General features: G+C 36.1%; 1 protein-coding gene across 4 annotated transcripts in view; it reads right to left on the bottom strand.

Annotated features, from left to right (window-relative positions):
• Window positions 1–348: 348 nt before the first annotated feature.
• MAP3K21 (mitogen-activated protein kinase kinase kinase 21) overlaps window positions 349–19061 on the bottom strand; it is a 41844-nt gene continuing 23131 nt past the window's right edge. For 2 of the 4 annotated variants that reach the window (XM_042025257.1, XM_042025260.1), the window contains exons 3-11: window positions 18119–18267; window positions 17207–17382; window positions 12808–13048; window positions 10852–10974; window positions 8203–8343; window positions 7526–7676; window positions 6383–6477; window positions 4136–4921; window positions 349–3600 (exon numbers count right to left, since the gene is read on the bottom strand). In XM_042025257.1, coding sequence (XP_041881191.1) covers window positions 3176–3600; window positions 4136–4921; window positions 6383–6477; window positions 7526–7676; window positions 8203–8343; window positions 10852–10974; window positions 12808–13048; window positions 17207–17382; window positions 18119–18267 — 2287 coding nt within the window. In that variant the 3' untranslated portion in view covers window positions 349–3175. The remainder of the gene's footprint in view (window positions 3601–4135; window positions 4922–6382; window positions 6478–7525; window positions 7677–8202; window positions 8344–10851; window positions 10975–12807; window positions 13049–17206; window positions 17383–18118; window positions 18268–19061) is intronic. The other 2 variants (XM_042025258.1, XM_042025259.1) reach the window with 2 other exon arrangements.

Raw genomic sequence — 19061 nt, 5'->3', positions numbered from 1 at the left:
GTATTCTTGATGCTGAATCAGATACTGAGTTTATTTATATCCACTGCTCTAGCTCCTCTAAGGTACCCAGCCAACATTGTAAAAAGCATTGAAAGAACATTATGGTCACATGAAAGAAAAAAAACAAGCTTATGCCATATGTTTCTGCCCACATCAAGTGCAAGATACTACAGGAATGTTCATGTTACTGTACTGGATTATTATCTTAGAGTAACAATTACATTATAATCTTCTGAGAGCCAGCTGGCCATAGTCTATAGCTCCTGGTTATTCACCAGAGAACTCCTTTGTATGTGTTAAGAAATCATTCAAATATATTTTTCCAAGAAAATTCAGGTCACTTTGCAATACAGTAGCTACAAAAAATTTATTTTTTAAATAAAAACATTTAAATCATCAGGTTTTGTAAAACAGCATATCAAGTGTTTATCTTAGTCTTTGTAGTGTAAGCACCTTCAGTTTTATGCTAAAACAATCAACATAAATTATTATTTGGTCAGGCTATCAACCTACATTGAAATAAATATCCTTTTAACCAAAACAGGTCACTTAATGCACACCAGATTTCCGTATCTTTACAGAAAATTTCTCTGGTGCTAAGAGAACTACAGACTGAAACCATGATTGAAATAATTTTTTTTTCTTTTTAATTACAGTGAAGACTGGCCTATAATTTTAAACTATAAAAACAATTATAAAGCACTACAGACTACAGCTTAAAAAAACCTGCATCACATCAGAGAAATATTTGAGATGGCTTACCTAAACTGTCTCAGAATAAGAGATGGAATACAAACTCCTAAATTACTTAGAATGCACAGGGCTGGCCATATCCTTGTCCCAATCTTATGGGAAATTATCAATTGAACAGGAATAGAAATCTTGGTTTAATTGCAAGAGAGATAAGCAACTAATAGGTAAAAACAACATAGCTCAAAGAGCTTTTTATGCTGATACTACTGATTAAAAAACATAGGGTGCAAAAAATTCAACACTTGAAATTATATAAACCTTAAGAATACAGAACAGAACTTAACAGAAGTTTACAAGTCAAAATACTTCAGCACCTGAGATATTCCTGTAGAAAGCCAAATAGAGACACTTTCTTCAGAAACATGTAATACAATCAGCTCCTTTTCTCTCAGTATTACACAGGAATAATGGATCAAGAAAGAGTTGAAATATACATAATGCTCCAAAATTCTAGTTAAGCCTTGAAGGTAAATGTGCTATCAATCTACACTTAAAATTTGATTCATGACTTTATTTTATGAAAACATTTAGTATTAAAACTGGAATAGACAATCTATTAAAGTGTTCTGATGAAATGAAAAGTTTGAACAAAAGACAAAGAACAGTATGCGACAAATCATGTTGACGAAAAACTAAGAATACTGCAACAGAAACAGGTTTGAAGAAAATATAGTAATAATCTGCTATGCAAGCATTCAGATTTACAGACAACTAGCGGTTTTGTCTACTTTTGGTAAACTAATACTTTAAGGAAATTCTTTTCTATTTTTACTTTGAGAGCTGGGAAACTGCATTTTCTGTGTTCTGCTCTGTGTGATTAAGACTTCACAATTTCATTTGTATAATTGTATGCCATCTTCAAGGTGGACACTGTGGTGCATACCAGCCTCAGAATAGAAAACTCCTTTTTTAATCCCTTGGTTCTGAAGCTTTTAGCAACTGTGTGTTCTATTTGAACTCCCAGACGCCAGCGTAAAGGAGATGAAAACATTTAAAATAACACAGGTCTTAACAAAACAGTATTCTGATGGGAACACAGTAGTTTTAGTCTAACATTATCTAATTTTATTTATGAAAACTATTTAAATGTCAAATGATCTGAAAAATTAAGACTTCAAATACTGTAAATGAGGGATGTTCCTTTAATTCTAAAACTGCTTTCATCAGGGGAAGTATACTGTAGATTCAGTTTTCTTTAATCATTCACTCAGTGATACTGTAAAAAATTAAACTACCAGTGTTATCAAAGCTAAATGTTCCTCCCTCCACAATTAACTACTTGGAATTTTCTGGAAACTTTCTATCACTGAAAACCAGTCAAGCACATCTGTTTCTGTCCTTTGATTCCTAAATACGAATAAGCAGGCACTCAGTAGTACCTTAGGAAGAAAAGCTACAGAGATTATACTGGAAGATTTAATATTAAATTACAGCAGTTTTAAAATTAAGTGCAATAAAATGCACCATTGGCTCACTTGTAACCAATTATCCTTAAAACCCACCAGCTTTCTTCAATACAAGGTGCAGCAGAGTTCAAAAAAACAAGAAGGGGTGCAAACCCCTCCACCACAAATGAAAAATTCAAACCCAAGAATATTGCTTTCAGTGCAAACACTGTAGTCTTCAAAAGGTTAAGAGTACAAATATTTACGTTCCAGTGTATCCTTACCTACAAGGAATGTTGTTTCACATTACAAAGTATGTCAAATACCTTCAGTCCAATCGCAATACTGAAGTTTACCCTCTCAAATCGATATGGTGGCTGAAACCGAAATGTTTATACAAGCAGTGTAACTTTCTGGAGAAACTAATGCACACAGTCAAAAGTTCTCACAATAACCAAGGGCAAAAACTGCAAATTCAGCTGCTGGTTCTTAACCAATTTCAGTATCAAATGCCAGCAAGTAACCACCTTCTCAATGAGGAGTGAATGAGGAGTGAACAGAATGTCCTGTACCAGCACCTTAAAGCCCTTGTCCCTCTCCCTGAACCTACAGGCCACGGAGGCAAGCTGCAGACCACCACTTCCTAGGTGAAACACTTAACAGAACACAAACTCGCTCTATATGTCATTCATTTTCCCAATGTGACAAAGTTAAATTTCTAGCAAAACCCTTCAAACCTAAAGAAAACTTCTGTGACACTGCACAGGGAGGTGGGCATTTTATTTTAGTCATTCCAAATATAGTTATGAAGTTCACCTAGAACACTGTTTTGCAGCATTGTGCTTTTAGAGTTACTAGCTGGGATTCCAAGGAACATTTGAAAAAGGCACCTACTACACTTAATTAGCTGCTCATTTTAATAATTTTGGTACTATTTGTCACAGTACATCAGAAAACAGCAGCACAAAGTGTTAGACAGACAAGAATTTTATATTTGTTCCCCTTTATGAAGCAAACATTTTTTAAATGAAAGGCACTCATGACAAAAACTCTCTCTCCAGTTCATATATAGATGGCCGACAAGTTTTGCTCTTCATTCTGCATAAAGGCACAGTACAGTCTCTGTTTTGACCTTCCACATCAATATCAAGTAATGAGGGCATGTGGCAGTTAGTTCTTTCCTCAGTATCTGGCAAGAAGTTAACATCTGGAACTACATTGCCCTCTGAACATTCAGAGTCTTTAGAGTTTGGTTTAATAATACGTGGAATAATCTGCCATGCATCGATTTTACTTCTTAGAGAAGAAGGTCGAGGCCTCGAGATAGTATGGACAGAGCTTTGCTTTTCATTTGAAACACCACTGTGATTGCTTCTTTGTTGAAAAGATGGTGAGGGCAGAGTTCCAGAAACTGACAGGACCGGGAGTCTGGAGACATCATTGGTTGAAGCAACTCCATTAGCTAGGGGAAAGAAAACCCAAAAAAAATAAGCAAATTTAAACTATGTGACTTCTTGAATTCTTTGCCATTTGTAAAACTGCCTTGCCATAAACACTAGTGACTTTTCTTCCACCAGAAAAATTAAGAGGTTTGTACATTGCGGGGAATCTCCTAAGACAAAGACCAGTGGTGCTCAAGTAATGTGTTTGCATCTATACTCACTGCTACGAGCAATTGCAATTTATTTTTTATTGCTACAAAAGAGACGTAGAGAGAAAGCACTAACCCCCCAATAACAGGGTGAATACTAATACTCAAATAAAGCCCCATGAACTTCTCCAGTTATTATGAGGAATTACACATGCATAGAGTACCACAAACAATATTACATTTAAGCCACCCCAGAATATCAGTATTGAAATTTAGAACTTCTTTTCAAAAACTTGATCATGAGCTTATCCATTTAAATGTAAACCAGATTTAAAGACGTTGTTTTGAGCTTAAATTTTTATCAGCAGCTTAACCTAGAGATTCATGGAAGTTCTTAATTACCCACCTGTGGTCTGAAAATGGTTCCCATCTGATAAGGTTCGTCTGTGACCCAACATACTTAACTTTGTGGAGGAATCTTTTGGCACATTTTGAGACTCTTGTTTCAGACCAAGACTAAAAGGCTGATTTTTCAATCGTGTTGAAATTGTATCAGGAGCCAGCTGTATCCTCTGTCCTCTCTTACTTTCAGAAGTCTGAGATGAAAAGTTGTCAGTGGAACTACATCGACCACAATCACCAAGCACAGTGCTTACAAAAGCATCTTCACTGTCAGGTTGAAGTAGGCATTTTGTGGAAATGGAGGGCATAGAGAGAAGATTCACAGTATCTGCAGTTGGACTTAGGGATGGAGTACTTGTTTCCTCTTTCTTGGACTGCAGTCGTGTAGGGCTGGCACTCCTGCGGAATTTTGAAGCACGCTGAAATATTCCATCACGCTTCTTCTTCTCATCTTTAGGCAAGAGCTCATCTGGACCCTGCGATTTGTTCAGCTCTCTGATATCCAAGCCCAGGGCAACAGATGCAAGGAGGACAGCACACCCATACAGCACTGAATCAGTCTTCTTTTTGTGCAGCGTCCTGCTCAGACTGTTTGTAGGTGTCATTTGAGGAGTGCTATTGGTAGAACTAGCAGAGGTTCCTTCTTCAAAGCTCTCGTGTTCTACTGTATTCTCTCCCTGATCATCTTTCCAAAGAGGTAGATTAATATAGGCCTGATTGGGCAACTTAATTGGCTTTGGTCTTTTACTGTCCAAACCTTCAGAGATAAGTTTCTTATCAGTACATGCACCTGTAAAACAACACTGTATCCTTTAAGACTGCAATTCAACTGTTTAGCATGTCTGCATATGTACATCATCATTTCCTTTAAAATGCCCAAGTATTAACTTTGAAGGACACTACAATCCATTTAGATGCCGTCAGAAGCTCAGACTCACATTTTGAGTTTCAGAAACACATTCTACGCCTAAACCTCTTGGTGTTTGCAACACTTTGATAGTGCTTTTTAAAAAACACAGAAAATATTTCTGTGTATGGATTACAGAGAAGTAAATTACTATATCCAAACTACTAGATAAAATCTGGAATATACTCTTTGCAATGCTTTCAATTAAGCTGAGTTCCAAAATTCAGTCAGCTACTAGAAATTTTTCCAATTAATTCATTAGGTCATGGTGGTCTGGAGTAAAAAGTAAACTTGACATCTTACACCTAATGACAAATAAAAAGGAGGCATTATTTGACTTACATGTGTTACTCTACTATAAACTACTGAATGCTAGAGAATAAACACAGAAGTATTTGAAATTCAAATATGTTAAATTTGTATGCAGGGTTTTAGTAGTAAGCTAATAAATCTACAAAATTACTTTTTGTGAAGCCTTGATTTATACCTCTACCATTATACATGAAGATTAAAACGCCTTTTTCCAGCAGTGTCCAAGCAGCTTACTATTTCCTCTTCCAGATGGCATAAACCTAGCTGCTGCTACAGACACCAGGTTGTATCACAGGCTTTTTTCCTGACACTGGTAACTTAATTTTCTCAGATAAAAGAATCCATAGTATAGAAAAAGAGTGTGCAAACTTTAAAATTATTATGAATATTTTATAGTCACAGCCCATTATAGTAATGGTCATAAAAAGCAACATGGAGCTATTATGTTCCCGAACCTAAGGGGAACAAGTATGTTTTACCTTGTGATTTTACCTGCAAATAGCAACATGTTGTCTAAAACACTACAAGACTTGAAATCTAAGTTTTTTTCTTGAAAATTTAGATAATAGGTCTCATTCAAAAAAACCAGGGAATTAATATCTGGGGAATATATCAGGGCTTACAGGTTTTTTAAAAACTATGCGTTTTTTGAACTACTATGCATTTTTTCAACAACTATGCAGATCCCACAACAATGACATCAATGATTATTTAAATGTCAAGACAATTACTGATTTAGGTTCTTTTTAAAAGAAACAAAAAATGGTGACTGCAGATCTCATATACAGAGCAGCCTGCAACTCAAAAACATGGAAAAAATCTCTATATGGTTCTCACAGACCATGTATATTTCTTAGGTGCTAATGATGTAAATATAGGGGTTTTTTGCAGAGGAAAATGGTCGGCAGCATGATTACTCCTATAATAAACTGCATAATCCTTGAAGGAATTCAAGCAATACAATTTATAACATTGGAAGTAATCTTAATACTATTATATGGCTACTTTCACTTTTTCAAAAATAGCTCTTACCTTGGTCCACAAATAGTGAAGCTAAGGGAACACCCTTCTGATTTTTCATTAAAACAGTTGACCAAGGGTTGCTGCCATCTGAAAGGGGTCTTACTCTGAAATAACAATAGTTATTCTGAGATTACAGACACCATGCTCACATAAACTTTGTGAGAAAATTACTTTCTTTTCAAACTATAAACCTGTAGTACATAACTTGAAAACCTTTCCAAAGGTAAAAAAAAGATGTAGTAGCATTGAAACATATGATTATAAATGCAAACATGCCTTAGTGTCAGGTATTCTTTTCACAATAAAAATTTCACACCTAAAAAGAAAGCAAATGAAAAATGGGCCTTCGTTACCTATTGAACAACACAGGTTTGTGAAAACCTGGACAACACTTTCATTGTGTCAAAGAAATTATGTGAATATTGGAAGCTTATTAAACATAGTGACTTTAAAACAAACAAAAATAATATAAAGCCAGTATCAACTGATCATCTGGAACCAGCTCCTGACACAGGTAAATGAGTGGATATCCCCACCAGGAAAAGTAAAAAAAGGCACTATAAATAACTGTATATGCTGGAGAAATAAAGGAAAGGATTGCTTACTTTGGAAAAGCTGCTAATCTCTAGTTTTGAGCCATTGGAAAAAATAATCTGAAAGTGAAGCTGTCCAGCTGATTTCCATAACCCTTTCACCCTCTGTTTGTCAGCATAAATGATGTTGCTGGTGTGAACTGTGCCTCCCACATGCCAAATCAGTCAGTCTTACTTAATCATACTTGAAGTACCCAGTGGGGGCCATGCTTGCAATTCCTCAAAGCAATGTGAGGACGGGCAAGAAAGACAGGCCATGAATGTCTGGTATGCATTGGTAGCTCAGCATCCCAGTATGTTACAAATCTCAAAAAAACAGAGATAAAGGGTAATAGAGTCAAAAAAGTCAATAAAACTTTAACATAAGTAGGTGTTTTATCCTCAAAGTCTAACTGGGAGAGCCACTCATTATTAATGTAATTTCTAAATTAATTAAAAGGTAGGAGTTTTTGCTGTAACTAGAGACAGCAGAACTTTTTTTCACTCACTACCTATGCCAGTGATTCAGTTACCAAGAATGCTTTAGTATTATCAAAAAACCAAAATGTAGTAGACATACTTGTCCTTACAATCTGCACGATCCTTTGTTTGAACTGAACTTGGTCCCCATGTACAACCTTTCTTTTTAAAATTTCTCTTCACATCTTCAAACTCTTCTTGGTGGTAAGTTGTGCTCCTTCCCCAAGTTCTGTTGCTTTCATCTGAAGTTACTAGAGATTGGATTTAAAAACAAAAAAGCCCATACACATAAATACTATTTCTAAAGGCAAAATATTTTGACAGAACAGAGTATCTTCTGCACTGCAAAACCATTTGGACACAATAACACACAGGAGCAGGAAAAAAATTGAGGTTTTTTTTCTTTTACAAAAACCACCATGCAAACTTCACTGATCCAAAAAGATGAGCAAGAAAGAAAAGTAATTTATGAGCTGACAAGAGACCCAGATTAAAGATAAAGCAGCAAAGCAATCATGTTTTCCATGCTTCCTTTAACTGTGAACCTTATATTTAGGTAATTCAGACAAGTGAGTTAGACTGAGCACTTAAATTCAATGAAGAAAACATATTCTGTGGACAACTGGTATCAAATGAAACAGAATAATCCAATTGTGACCATGATTAACATTTTCTTTCTCACTACACCAAAACAAATTATATACTTTTAAGCATCTAGCCTCCATTAAATGCTTAGTCTGTCACTGTCTCAGCTGATAAATTAAACAGAACCAGCACCTTGGAAACACAATGAAATCTTGCCTTTTTTCACAACCCCACTGGGAAGTTCATATTCACTTGTGATATCTACATCTTGCTGGTACACATATACACTGTTTCTTCGGCCATTAGCTGTGTGTGTATCTGTTTTTGGAATCACTGAGGAAAAATTAAGAGAATGTAGTAGAGATCTTAGTCAAACTGATTTCAGAAACAGAACTGTTTCCCTCATATTTTTGTCTTTAGGTCCTAAATCCTGGATCTATAAAGGCATTAAGCATCTTCTGATGATGGGTTTTTAAGGTAGAGTTTAAAGGATCCTCTTTATAGGACCCAACCTGGGAAGGCAGATTTTCACATGTCACTGACTAACTGAAGCATTAGCTTGGTATTGTGATGGCATTCTTACAGATATGATGGAGAGACCTAGGAGAAAAGCAACACAGCCAGTTATAACAGCATGATAAATGAGGAGGCATTTACATGTCCATGGTTGTGCTGTTCCTTCACTGTCCAGATTCTCCTCCTTCCTCGCTGTACACCTTCTCGCCAGCACAGCTCACCCTGTAGCACAGCACTACACTTGCCTACCTTACACTCCCATTTTCAACCACATTCCTATGGAATATGTACCTTAGTGGTTTTCCTCCTCCCTCCAAGACACCTTTCAAAATCAGCAGAATTTGCTTTAATAAGAAATTAACTAGATTTTTCTTTTAATTTAATGTTTAGATTTGAAAACTAGAGTTGCTCATGACAAAGTGAAGCAGCCAAGTAAGCAGTTGTTATATATGCCTGTTCAAATCACCTGTATTTGAGCAAGTCGTCTTGAAACAAAGACACTTTGAAGTTAAATCAAGATAAAACATTATTGTGGGAAAGGGAATTTATTTTACACAGGTGCAGGTGGGTGTGGAAGCTAAATTGTTTCAGCTAGATAATCCTGAGATACCTGATAAGCTTTTATCCAAAAACCTAAGGATCCAAACTCAGAAGCAGACATGTACTTCTTTTAAACAACAGCCTTTATGTTGTCCTGCATGTATAAGTCCTATGAATACACATCCCTGTTCAAAAAAAAATCCCCAGTGAATCCCCAGTGGCACTTAGCACACATGCAAGGAGTGGCACTGCTATAGCTTACACAAGGCTATGCAATTAAAAAAACAAACAGAAAACTCAAGGTTTCAGAACCATGCCAATACCTGACATTTGCTTCATTTCCAAGCATTTCCTTGCAGAGCAAGAAGAATCAAAGATAAAATGAGATAATTTATATGTAATTATGACATTGTACTAAGAAAAGCCTTTCTTTACCTTTCTACAAAAAGCAACGCAAAGCAACCAACGAACCAGAAAAACCCACCCCAGTTTGAGGACAGGAAACTACTGGCAACACAGATACTCTGTCAGCTAACATCTGAAAAAAAAATCCACTTAATTTTCCTTCCATCTCAAATTTTCATTAAGAAAAGCAAGACAGGGTTTGTCCACCTCTCTCCTTTATCCACAACACATGGGCAGTAATGGTCTTTGCCCATTGCCAACTGTATCAACTGCAGCTCAAACACATACTGTCTCCCCTTTAGACATTAACAATGAAAAGGATTTCATAAGGCAGAGGTGATCCAAAGAGATGAGAGATCTGATTTCTATCCAAACTCAAAACAAAGTTCCAGGCTGTTTTAAAAATCAACCAATCTTTAGACTATCTACAGTATGGAAGAAAATCCTCATGCATTCTAATTTCCCCTTCTCATTTATAGCTGACAAAGCCAGATTCTGAAGTAATCTCCCTCACAGGTGACTATGCTTGCAAGAGAAGATAGCCAACATCCATAAGCAATCAGCTAGAACAGGTTCCACTGATTTCATAGAGAGAAGCTTAAGGCATTCCTCTCTGAATATGGATAATTAGACAATCTACTTTGCACAATACATCAGACAATACAAATGCAAGCAGTGAATCCTGTAGGAACTGTTTTGTCTGAGTATAGGTCATCCCCAAATATAAATGCATGCTTCTCTGTAGTAACACGATCATATTCCTGGTACATCCACTATGTGAGCATGAACATACCTTCCTTTCTGTCACCAGTATACATAATAATGTAGACATACAAATGTACCCACAATTTTATTTTTGTTTCTTTTTCCTGTCTTCAGAAAACCTAAAGCAAGATTTCTTCTGGATTTATACCTGCTTAAAGCTTTATTCTCTTTTGACGTAAGAATGCTGGGTTACTGGCTCATTCTCTGGTCTTTCCATCTTACAAGATTCCCTTACACTCTGAACCTTTCATTTCCTTTATCAACTCCAATACCTAATAAAAACTTGTTTGCCATCTTACTTGGGCTCTAAATGTGATGCTTTGCCTTTTGTCATAAATTTTGATTTATCATTGTTTTATCCCAGTCAGTTTAAAATTTGGTTCCCAAAGTAATTAAGTAAAGATACCATTTAAAGGATTCACAATCATTTTGAATTACTGAAAATTATTTAGCATTTTAGTAAGATTATCCCCCCTTCCAAAGAAGTTGCCAACTGTTAGAACCAATCAAGGGATGTGGAAATCAGACAGAAATCTGCCTGGAACCTCATACTACTACCAACATTTCAGTAAGTATATGGAACACTCTCTATTCATCAAATGAGTGGAGACTTACATTGTATAGCTCGAAGACGAGGAATTATTGTGGGGCTACTTGATGGACTAGAGCTGTTACTGTTTAAACTCCTCCTCTTATCCAGATTGGGAGATGCCTGCACTGTTATTTTGTGCTGAAAGTCTGTAAGAGAGCAAAACAAATCAGCTTTAATGTTATGAATAAAAAACTCCTCAGAAGAACATGCTGCTATACTACTTAAAGTTATATGATGAATTAGACTTCATTATATGTAACTTATTTATACATGTAAGAGATATACATATTAAAAACATTGAAAAACTCTAAATGTAACAATTTGGCTTTTGAGTCAAACAGGAAGGATTTCACACCTTCATGTGACAAGAACATGAACAACAGCAAGTAGGTCCAAGTGGACCTATCTGAGACACATCCACACCACAAGTTGTTATTCAATCTTGTTGGTTGTCACAGGAGGGGCAAAAAATACCGCTCAGTATTTAATCTCAAATGAATCAATACTCATGGCAATCAGATTTGCCTTATTTTTTTTAAGCATGTAATTCATTTAAAAAAGAATTAACAATGATTCAGAAAATCATGACAGCAAACTACAGAATTACAAATATTCATAGCAAAGTAGTAAAAAAAAATTGATCAACTAATATTGAGGAGGAAAAAATTCACGAAATTAAACAATATGCCCCTCTAATCTCCATCATCAATGCAATTATATTGTACACTATTCTTAGAATAGAACTGTCTCAAGGACAAGATCATCTGGATGTTCTTGACTAGAAGGAGCTAATTGCTATTCTGAATGAAAGTTTTTATTTTATCATTGCTTCAAGTTAAATATAAGCAGAACTGGAAACAAAGGACTAAATATTCAGTTGAAGCTTGCAATCCAGCATAAATCTAACTAAAAACCATAAATCTAACATGTTTGTCTGGGAGGCTGAAGGGTGGCTTTTATCTTAGTTGCTCTTATTTTTAAAGTAAGGAAAAATAAGCTTATTTCAATAGTGCTGAAATAGTACTCCAAATATTACTTCTCCCTTCATGTCTTTCCAGCTACCAGACAGCTACAATTTGGTCAGACTTGTGTTAACATAGCATCAAGTTCTTACTGCGTTTGCAATAAGCTGACAGACTTGACCCAGAAGCCACTGAAAGGAAGCCCACCAGCCCCAGCATGCTGGTACCTCTAATGAAGGCTTTCCAACCATTGGTGAAACCTTGAGTTTGTGTAATGCTGTCTTGGGGCAACATTAAAATGGCACCTCTAAACCAGCCCCTAAGAACTGAAAGATCCTCACTGCCTACAAACACGCCTCCTTTGCAAAGGGGGCATTTTAATGCATTCATGGGTAGAATGAAATGCTCTAACATTCAAATTACACCATATTTGTATTCTGAAATCATCTGCTGCTGCCATTAATAGGTTTTCTTACAAGAAATAAGGCACTGAAGATTGTAACTGCTGTGTTGTACTTGAGACTGCAATAAGTGTGCAGTTTGGACCTACTGCACCTGTACCCCCAGCCCTTTTGAAGCACTGTTTTTTTGCTTGGTATTTGAAAGTTTAGGGCAAACAGCACTAACATTTCATCATGTTAGAAAGTTCTGGCATGTACTAAAAAGGTACTTTTCTGTCTGTACAAAAACAATGATAACAAAAGTCTGAACTTTGGACTAGTATTAAATCATGTGGCTCTCATGCTAGTGACCTTTCCCTCCAAATGGGATGAACTTCTAGCTGAATCATTCCTCCAGATGAAATGAGGACTATTCCATGAGAATATGATATGTGAAAACTGTTTCTTTGTGGGGAAGGAGCCATACAACAAGGAGCCAAACCCCTCTGTGCATTACAGTAGAAGAACGTGGCAACAAAATAAAATAGTAGCCAACACTGAAAACATGAACCATGGAACTGAAGAAGATGTCATATTTAATCATCACATATACTGTGACTTTTAAAAAATTGCAGACCTGAAGGCAAACTAATTCTGTGTCCATCTTTAAGTTTTAACCGGCTTCTTTTAAACTTCCCCTTCCTCTTCTTTACATTGGGTTTCTCTTGGTTTAACTGGAATATCATGATATTCAGCTCACGCTCCAGCACGTCGATCTCGCGTTCCGCTAATTGCTGCTCACGGCGCTTCAGTAATTCTTCTTGAGACTTTTGCTGAAGAGCTGCTCTTGTCAACTCCTCTTCTCGTGATCGAAGCTCCTGAAGACAAGATTCACAAAAGTAAAACTAAGTAATAATGTGAAGGCAGTATTAAGGACACATGAAGTGCACAGTAGGATGTATTTCCTGATTTATTTTTATGATGCACTATATCCATGCAACATGCACACACAATCTTCTGCCAGTCCTCCACTCTGAATAAACCAAGATTCTGTATTCAGAATCAAGCATTACACAGATTTCCTTTCAATCATTTAACTTGAGTCCCTTTACTTAAAGCAGGTAAGCAGCAGCAATGGGGACAACACATGCAATCAAGGATTATCAGCTAACAGCCCAGCAGAAAATGTGCTTCAAGTGTTTCGCATGATGAGAAAGTCTTGCACAGCATGAGGGCTACTCTTGGATAGCTCCTACGCTTTATCATAAAGCCAATGACCTGACGAATACACAAATTATTGCCTTTATCTTAAATTCTCTAACCTTTCCTGTTTTTCAGCAATGCGTTAAGTAGTACTTTTCTATCTAGAAAAGCAATCAGTATTACACTGAATGTGGATTAGTGCAATAGGATAAACTAAGTCATAAGACAGCTGTTTCTTAATTAAACTCTAGCAGGTATCTGTAACATCAAACAGCTACCAACCACTGAATTACAGCATAGAGACTCCCCAACCACCACTCTCAGAAAAGTTGTTCTTCTTTTATTCTTTCTCGGTTTTGGAAAAGGAAAAACTTTAGTAAGGAAGCTAGTTAATTTTTCAGGGTAAATGAATGCCCAAGGCTAAACAGCTGTAAACCTAGCATCTTAAAATTATCCTAATATTCAGCTTCCAAAATCTGTTAAAATATATCTGAAATTTAAGACCTCCTTAATTTGAGACCTTCCTTCATAGTATGGGCCATATTACACAGGAAACAGAGTTACACAGAACACTTATAGTCTATATTGCTAATAATACTGTACTGAAAGTATAAGAAAAGGAGAACTAGATGTGACTCATACTGTGTATGTTTCTCATGACATATATTTTTCATATGATTCTGAAAATTCCACCTGGATTGAAATTGAAATTCAACTCAGAAAACCATCATTTGAAATAAAGCATTTGAAAAATGCTAAAAGTTCAGGATACCTAAGAATTTTATTTCCATTTAAAATGAATTTATTTTGTCACTATACAATTTTATAATTGTGGTGTTGCTTGGTTTTGTTTGTCTTTGTTTTGTTTTTATTTCAGAGCAGACTGCCTACTTCTGCTCACCGGTATCCAGCAAAGTTGTACGCCAGAAGAATTCCTTATTTCATACAGAGAAAGCAAAAAACTACTTCCTGAACTATATTACTTCAGTGTTTTCAAATGAGGGGATGTTCAAATGTTCTTGCTAAAAAGACTGTGGATGTCAAAAGACAGGTTGGCACTGAAGCAAACTGGTTCAGTGAGAAGTGTGTGTTCTTCAGAAAGATATTTTTTGTTTTTTTTTACAGATATAGCACACATAAACTGCTTATCATGGGTTTAAAATTTAATTGATATGACTGACAAATTTCATATGGTATACTAATTTTGAGTGTGCTTATTTCAACATAATATTGGAAACAATTTTTTTTTTTTAATTGACCCACTTAACATACAGTGTTTCGCTAAAGGCAATTCTGCCTCTTGGAAATTCAAAGGAACCTGTCTTCATGTCAGCAAGTAAGGCTTTGGGTTGTGTTCTTCTGTTTGCTTTGGTTCTGCTTTTTTAAAGATATTTAACAACTTAATTTAGAGACTCCTGCAAATTCTCACTTTCTTCCTCCTCCTGTCCACTCAAAACAGGACAACCTAAGACAAGGGTTGAAAGCAGAAACTACATGAATTCAGACTTAGAAAAAAGATACTTTAGAGTTTAAATAGAAAACATCTTTACTACTGGATTAGTACAGTAATAAAGGTATGTTAGGAGACACTTGATTTTCTCTCTTTCACAGCTCTCAAATCCAGGTTCCATAAAGCTCAGCAACCAGGCAAAAACTGAGGGCCTGTACTGAAGTAGTAAACAGCCTAGAAGAATTAAAAGTGTTTCCTCAATGAGAGATTAAGTATTTACTCTTTTCCAAATAAACTAATTAAAACTAGACTTACTGCAATTAGTTATGCAATGTTTCCACACTGCTCTGCAATTAAAACACCCATTGTAAGGAAGCTTGGAAAGAATTCTATATTTAAGTTGCTCAAGAACATTTGTCAAAATAAGATTGTGATCTTCTCTTCGAGTAGGCGTCACCACCACTCATTTGCAGTAGGCCCTTGAGGAAATTCCTCCAGCTACAGAAGTTCCTCTTTTACAGCAGGAATGAGACTCCATGCAGAGGATTTTTGTATTATTATTATTATATAAATACTTTATAGACAATACTTTCTCTCTAGTAGCTGACAGCAAAATTGATAATGTGCCAAATTAAAAAAACCTCGTATATATGAAAACCTTGTCTAAGTCAAAGTCACATGTTTTCAATCTTCAAGAAGTATACCTCATTAGGGTAGATGCTTCAGGAGATGCACTTACTCTGGCATATAAAAAGCAAATTTCACTTTATCTTTTCCCCTCCCTGAGTTTAACTCACTTTTGCACCAAAAATACGACTCTTCTCACAAACTTTTTCACCTGCTTACTTAATCCTAAACTTGATTTAGTCAGATTCTTCTTGGATAGGAAATCTCATTCTAGACTAATGCCTCCAGAAAAACAAAAATAAACAAAAAACCTGAACAGGAAGGCCTCTAATAATTGCTCCCAGAGTAAAAAGAGGAAAATAGTTGGTTGAGCAGTTGCTGGAGGGGCCAAAAACAGAGTCATGTTCTATGGCAGGTTGAGGCAAGTGAACACAGTAGCTGGTGACCCCACGGCAAGTAAAAAAAAGGAAGCCTCTACTCTCTGTAGAGGGACTGTAACTCAACTGTAAAGGAAGAGATCTGCCAGCTACTGAGGCACACAGATCAGCTCTAGCACACTGTATGCCTACTGCAGGCAGAGCAGACAGCAAACTTATCCAGTTCTGTGAACCAAATTGGAAGAGGGAAATGCAGAGGGTAGAAGAAACAGTAGATAGGAAGTACATAATAACACTGCAATCTCATGGGTGATCAGTAAATTCTAATATCACTATGCTGATATTACAGTACATATGTAACATCACACCCAACATCAGCCAAACATCCACATACTGCCATTTGTGACATTTGATGAGAGTAAGTGAAGGACAAAGGCTACAAACAGTGACTTGCAAGACAAGAGTTTAGTTCTTGCTTTTGTCAAAGTTAGAGACTACATCTTCTATAAATTTTCTTCACAAGTCACTGCATCTCAGTGATTGTCTTCCTTGTCTACTATCACTTCATGAAAACTAACAGCAAATATATACTAGGCAATAACTATACTGCAAGAAACATCCACAAAGAAGGAATCTATTTCTTCCAGAAGCATTTCTAACAGGGACTCGAGCATACCTGGCCTATTCCAACTGTTATCAAGTTGTCTAAAGGAAAATAAAAAATTCTGGGTGATTAAAACCAAGTTGAAGTAAGTATAAGAGGAGACAAAGAGAATTGACAATGAGTACTCATTTAGTACAAACATATTGTGACATGAGAAAGAGGATCAGTGACAAATCTGAGTAATAAACAAAAGAAATTGGATTTGCTGATTCATGTGTATGAGTTTGACCTTATTAATATCTGGCAAGAATATGTCCCAAACTGAAACACTGAAAGGCATCCATATGATCAGTCTATTCAGCAAGAAGAGAGATAAAAGCACTGCTCCATTTTTGGAAAAGAAGCCATGCGATACAGTCACATAACAGGATGAAAGGCTTTTCATTCTCACAGCTGAGGAGAATGTTCAACAGCAGCTGAAAATTTGCAGTCAAAGACTAGCTAAGGGATAAATTCAATTTAAGGGATACATACAAACATACAAGAAAAAAAAATCATATTTTAAAAAAGTGCCTAGAATCCCACATTTACAGATCTACAACTTGTTTTCTTTGGGGAGACAGATGTGGACATCTTTCTTTTTCAACTGTCTGTATATTTGCATGAGTACATTGGTAAGTAACAATCCAGAAGTTCGAAACCACTGTATCCCATAAATATACATAGACATACATTCCCTTCCTTCACTGCCATGCAATTGGAAAGATCAACTTACTTTTTCCTTGGTCCTCAATTCGTTAAATATCTGCTGAATTTCCAATTTCCAGTCATCTTGCATGGAGTGGAAAGACTCTTGAGGCATTTCAGTCATAACTGCCCCTTCAATGGCAGTAAGCTGTTCAAGAATTAAGGCAAACGATGGTCGGATATGAGGGTCCTGCTCCCAGCATTCTAGAATTTACCAAAATCCTGTCAGTTTTTAACAGCACATAGAACTTATTGAAGAACTTTGTGAATTTCAAGTTACTTTGCTACTGCATTTCAAGTCCTAATGTGTTCTCTTTACCTGCAAGATTTCCCCAGTCCCGTCTCAATTTACAGAGGTGACATCTACCTACTTGTGCTCAGAGGATTGCTTTTGTATTAACAGTAAATCCTTTTTCATGTCTATCTTTAGCATCTGAAAGAGTAAAACTAGCAATATTGTACAGAAGGGATACATATAAAAGCTAGAAAAAGTCATTAAACACAAGGAAATAGCCATTAGCAAGCAATATTTATTTCTCACTAAACTATTTCCAAAACATTTTTTACACTCAGGAAGAAACAATGAAGAAAAATGGCATTTGCAATTCTTCCCCTTGGGATTTTAATCTTTCTTTGTATTAAACTGTAGTATAATCCCATAATTTAGGAAAATTAATGCAATTTCAACGTAAAACAAAATCTGTGAGATCAGAGCAAAAACTGTACTGTTACTACTGAAAACCTTAAATGCAACATCATAACACTGTTTCCCTCAGAAATGCACCCAACTCTCTGCAACACGAGACTGCTGTGTACAGAAAAACAAAATACTTGCTACACAGCACACTATCAAATGAGGTATTTATTTGGCAACCCCATGACTATCTCATACCCCCAAAACATAACTATTTAAATACATAGGAAGAAACAACATGGATACCTTTCATTAGTTTTGCAAATGGTTCAGGGCAGGTGGATGGAATGGGCAAAGTAAGCTTATTGACAGCTACTCCGTAAGCCACAGCGAGGCCATCAATGCCACGGTAAGGAACTTCTCCTGTAAGCAGTTCCCACAGCAACACTCCGTAACTACAAAAGGTAATTTTTTTAAACAGTTATTTTCTGAGAAAGAAACAAGAACACAAGAAACACAAGGACAAACAAGTATCTGTCCAACCATGTACTGAAATTCATGAGGATTTCCCAGCCAAAGGTGAATGCCCTTAAGTCAGCTCTACTTTTGTAGTCGTGCACCTTTCCATTATAGTGATTAAGCAAATTGGATGCGACTTTAAGACTGGCTCGCACTCCTATTCAAAATGTAAGCCTGAAGCCAATTCTATAGAAAAGCTAGTTTCACATAAATCTGACTTACAGTAGGAAGTCTGAATGACAGGAAAACAAGCAACCTTCTCCCCACAAAAAACCAACCAAACAATAAAAGTAATTCTCAGCAGAGCAATCAGGCCATTCCCCTTTCCAAATATTTCACAACAATTTACCTAGATGGACATACTTTTTCTTTTTTTTTTTTTTAAATAATAGTAATAAAAATTACAGAAAACTCTCATCTTTATCTAGATGTTTGCATTTCTAATCCCCTCATGTATATATAAACTTGTCACTTCACTTCCCACTGAAGATGCAACAAGACTGAGAAATTATTTCATGCACACACAGCTAATTTCTCCATACTAGAAAAAATGCCCCCACAAAATCCAAACAGAACAACATTGTTTCCAGTGAAAGGTGGTGGCATGAAGAGATCTTTTCTCAGTGTCGGGTACAGAAATCAAGAATCACAGGAATTCCTACTGCAGTAACAATAACCATAAGAATTTCTGCAATGCTCTCCACTCAAAGAAGAGCTGGGTATTGCTTTT

The sequence above is a fragment of the Corvus kubaryi genome, unplaced genomic scaffold (assembly GCF_017639235.1).
Source record: "Corvus kubaryi isolate FWS band 111438036 unplaced genomic scaffold, C.kubaryi_AGA036_p1.0 37266, whole genome shotgun sequence".
Lineage (NCBI taxonomy): Eukaryota > Metazoa > Chordata > Aves > Passeriformes > Corvidae > Corvus > Corvus kubaryi.
The sequence above is the reverse complement of the archived record's forward strand: the minus strand, read 5'-3'. Positions and strand labels throughout refer to the sequence as shown.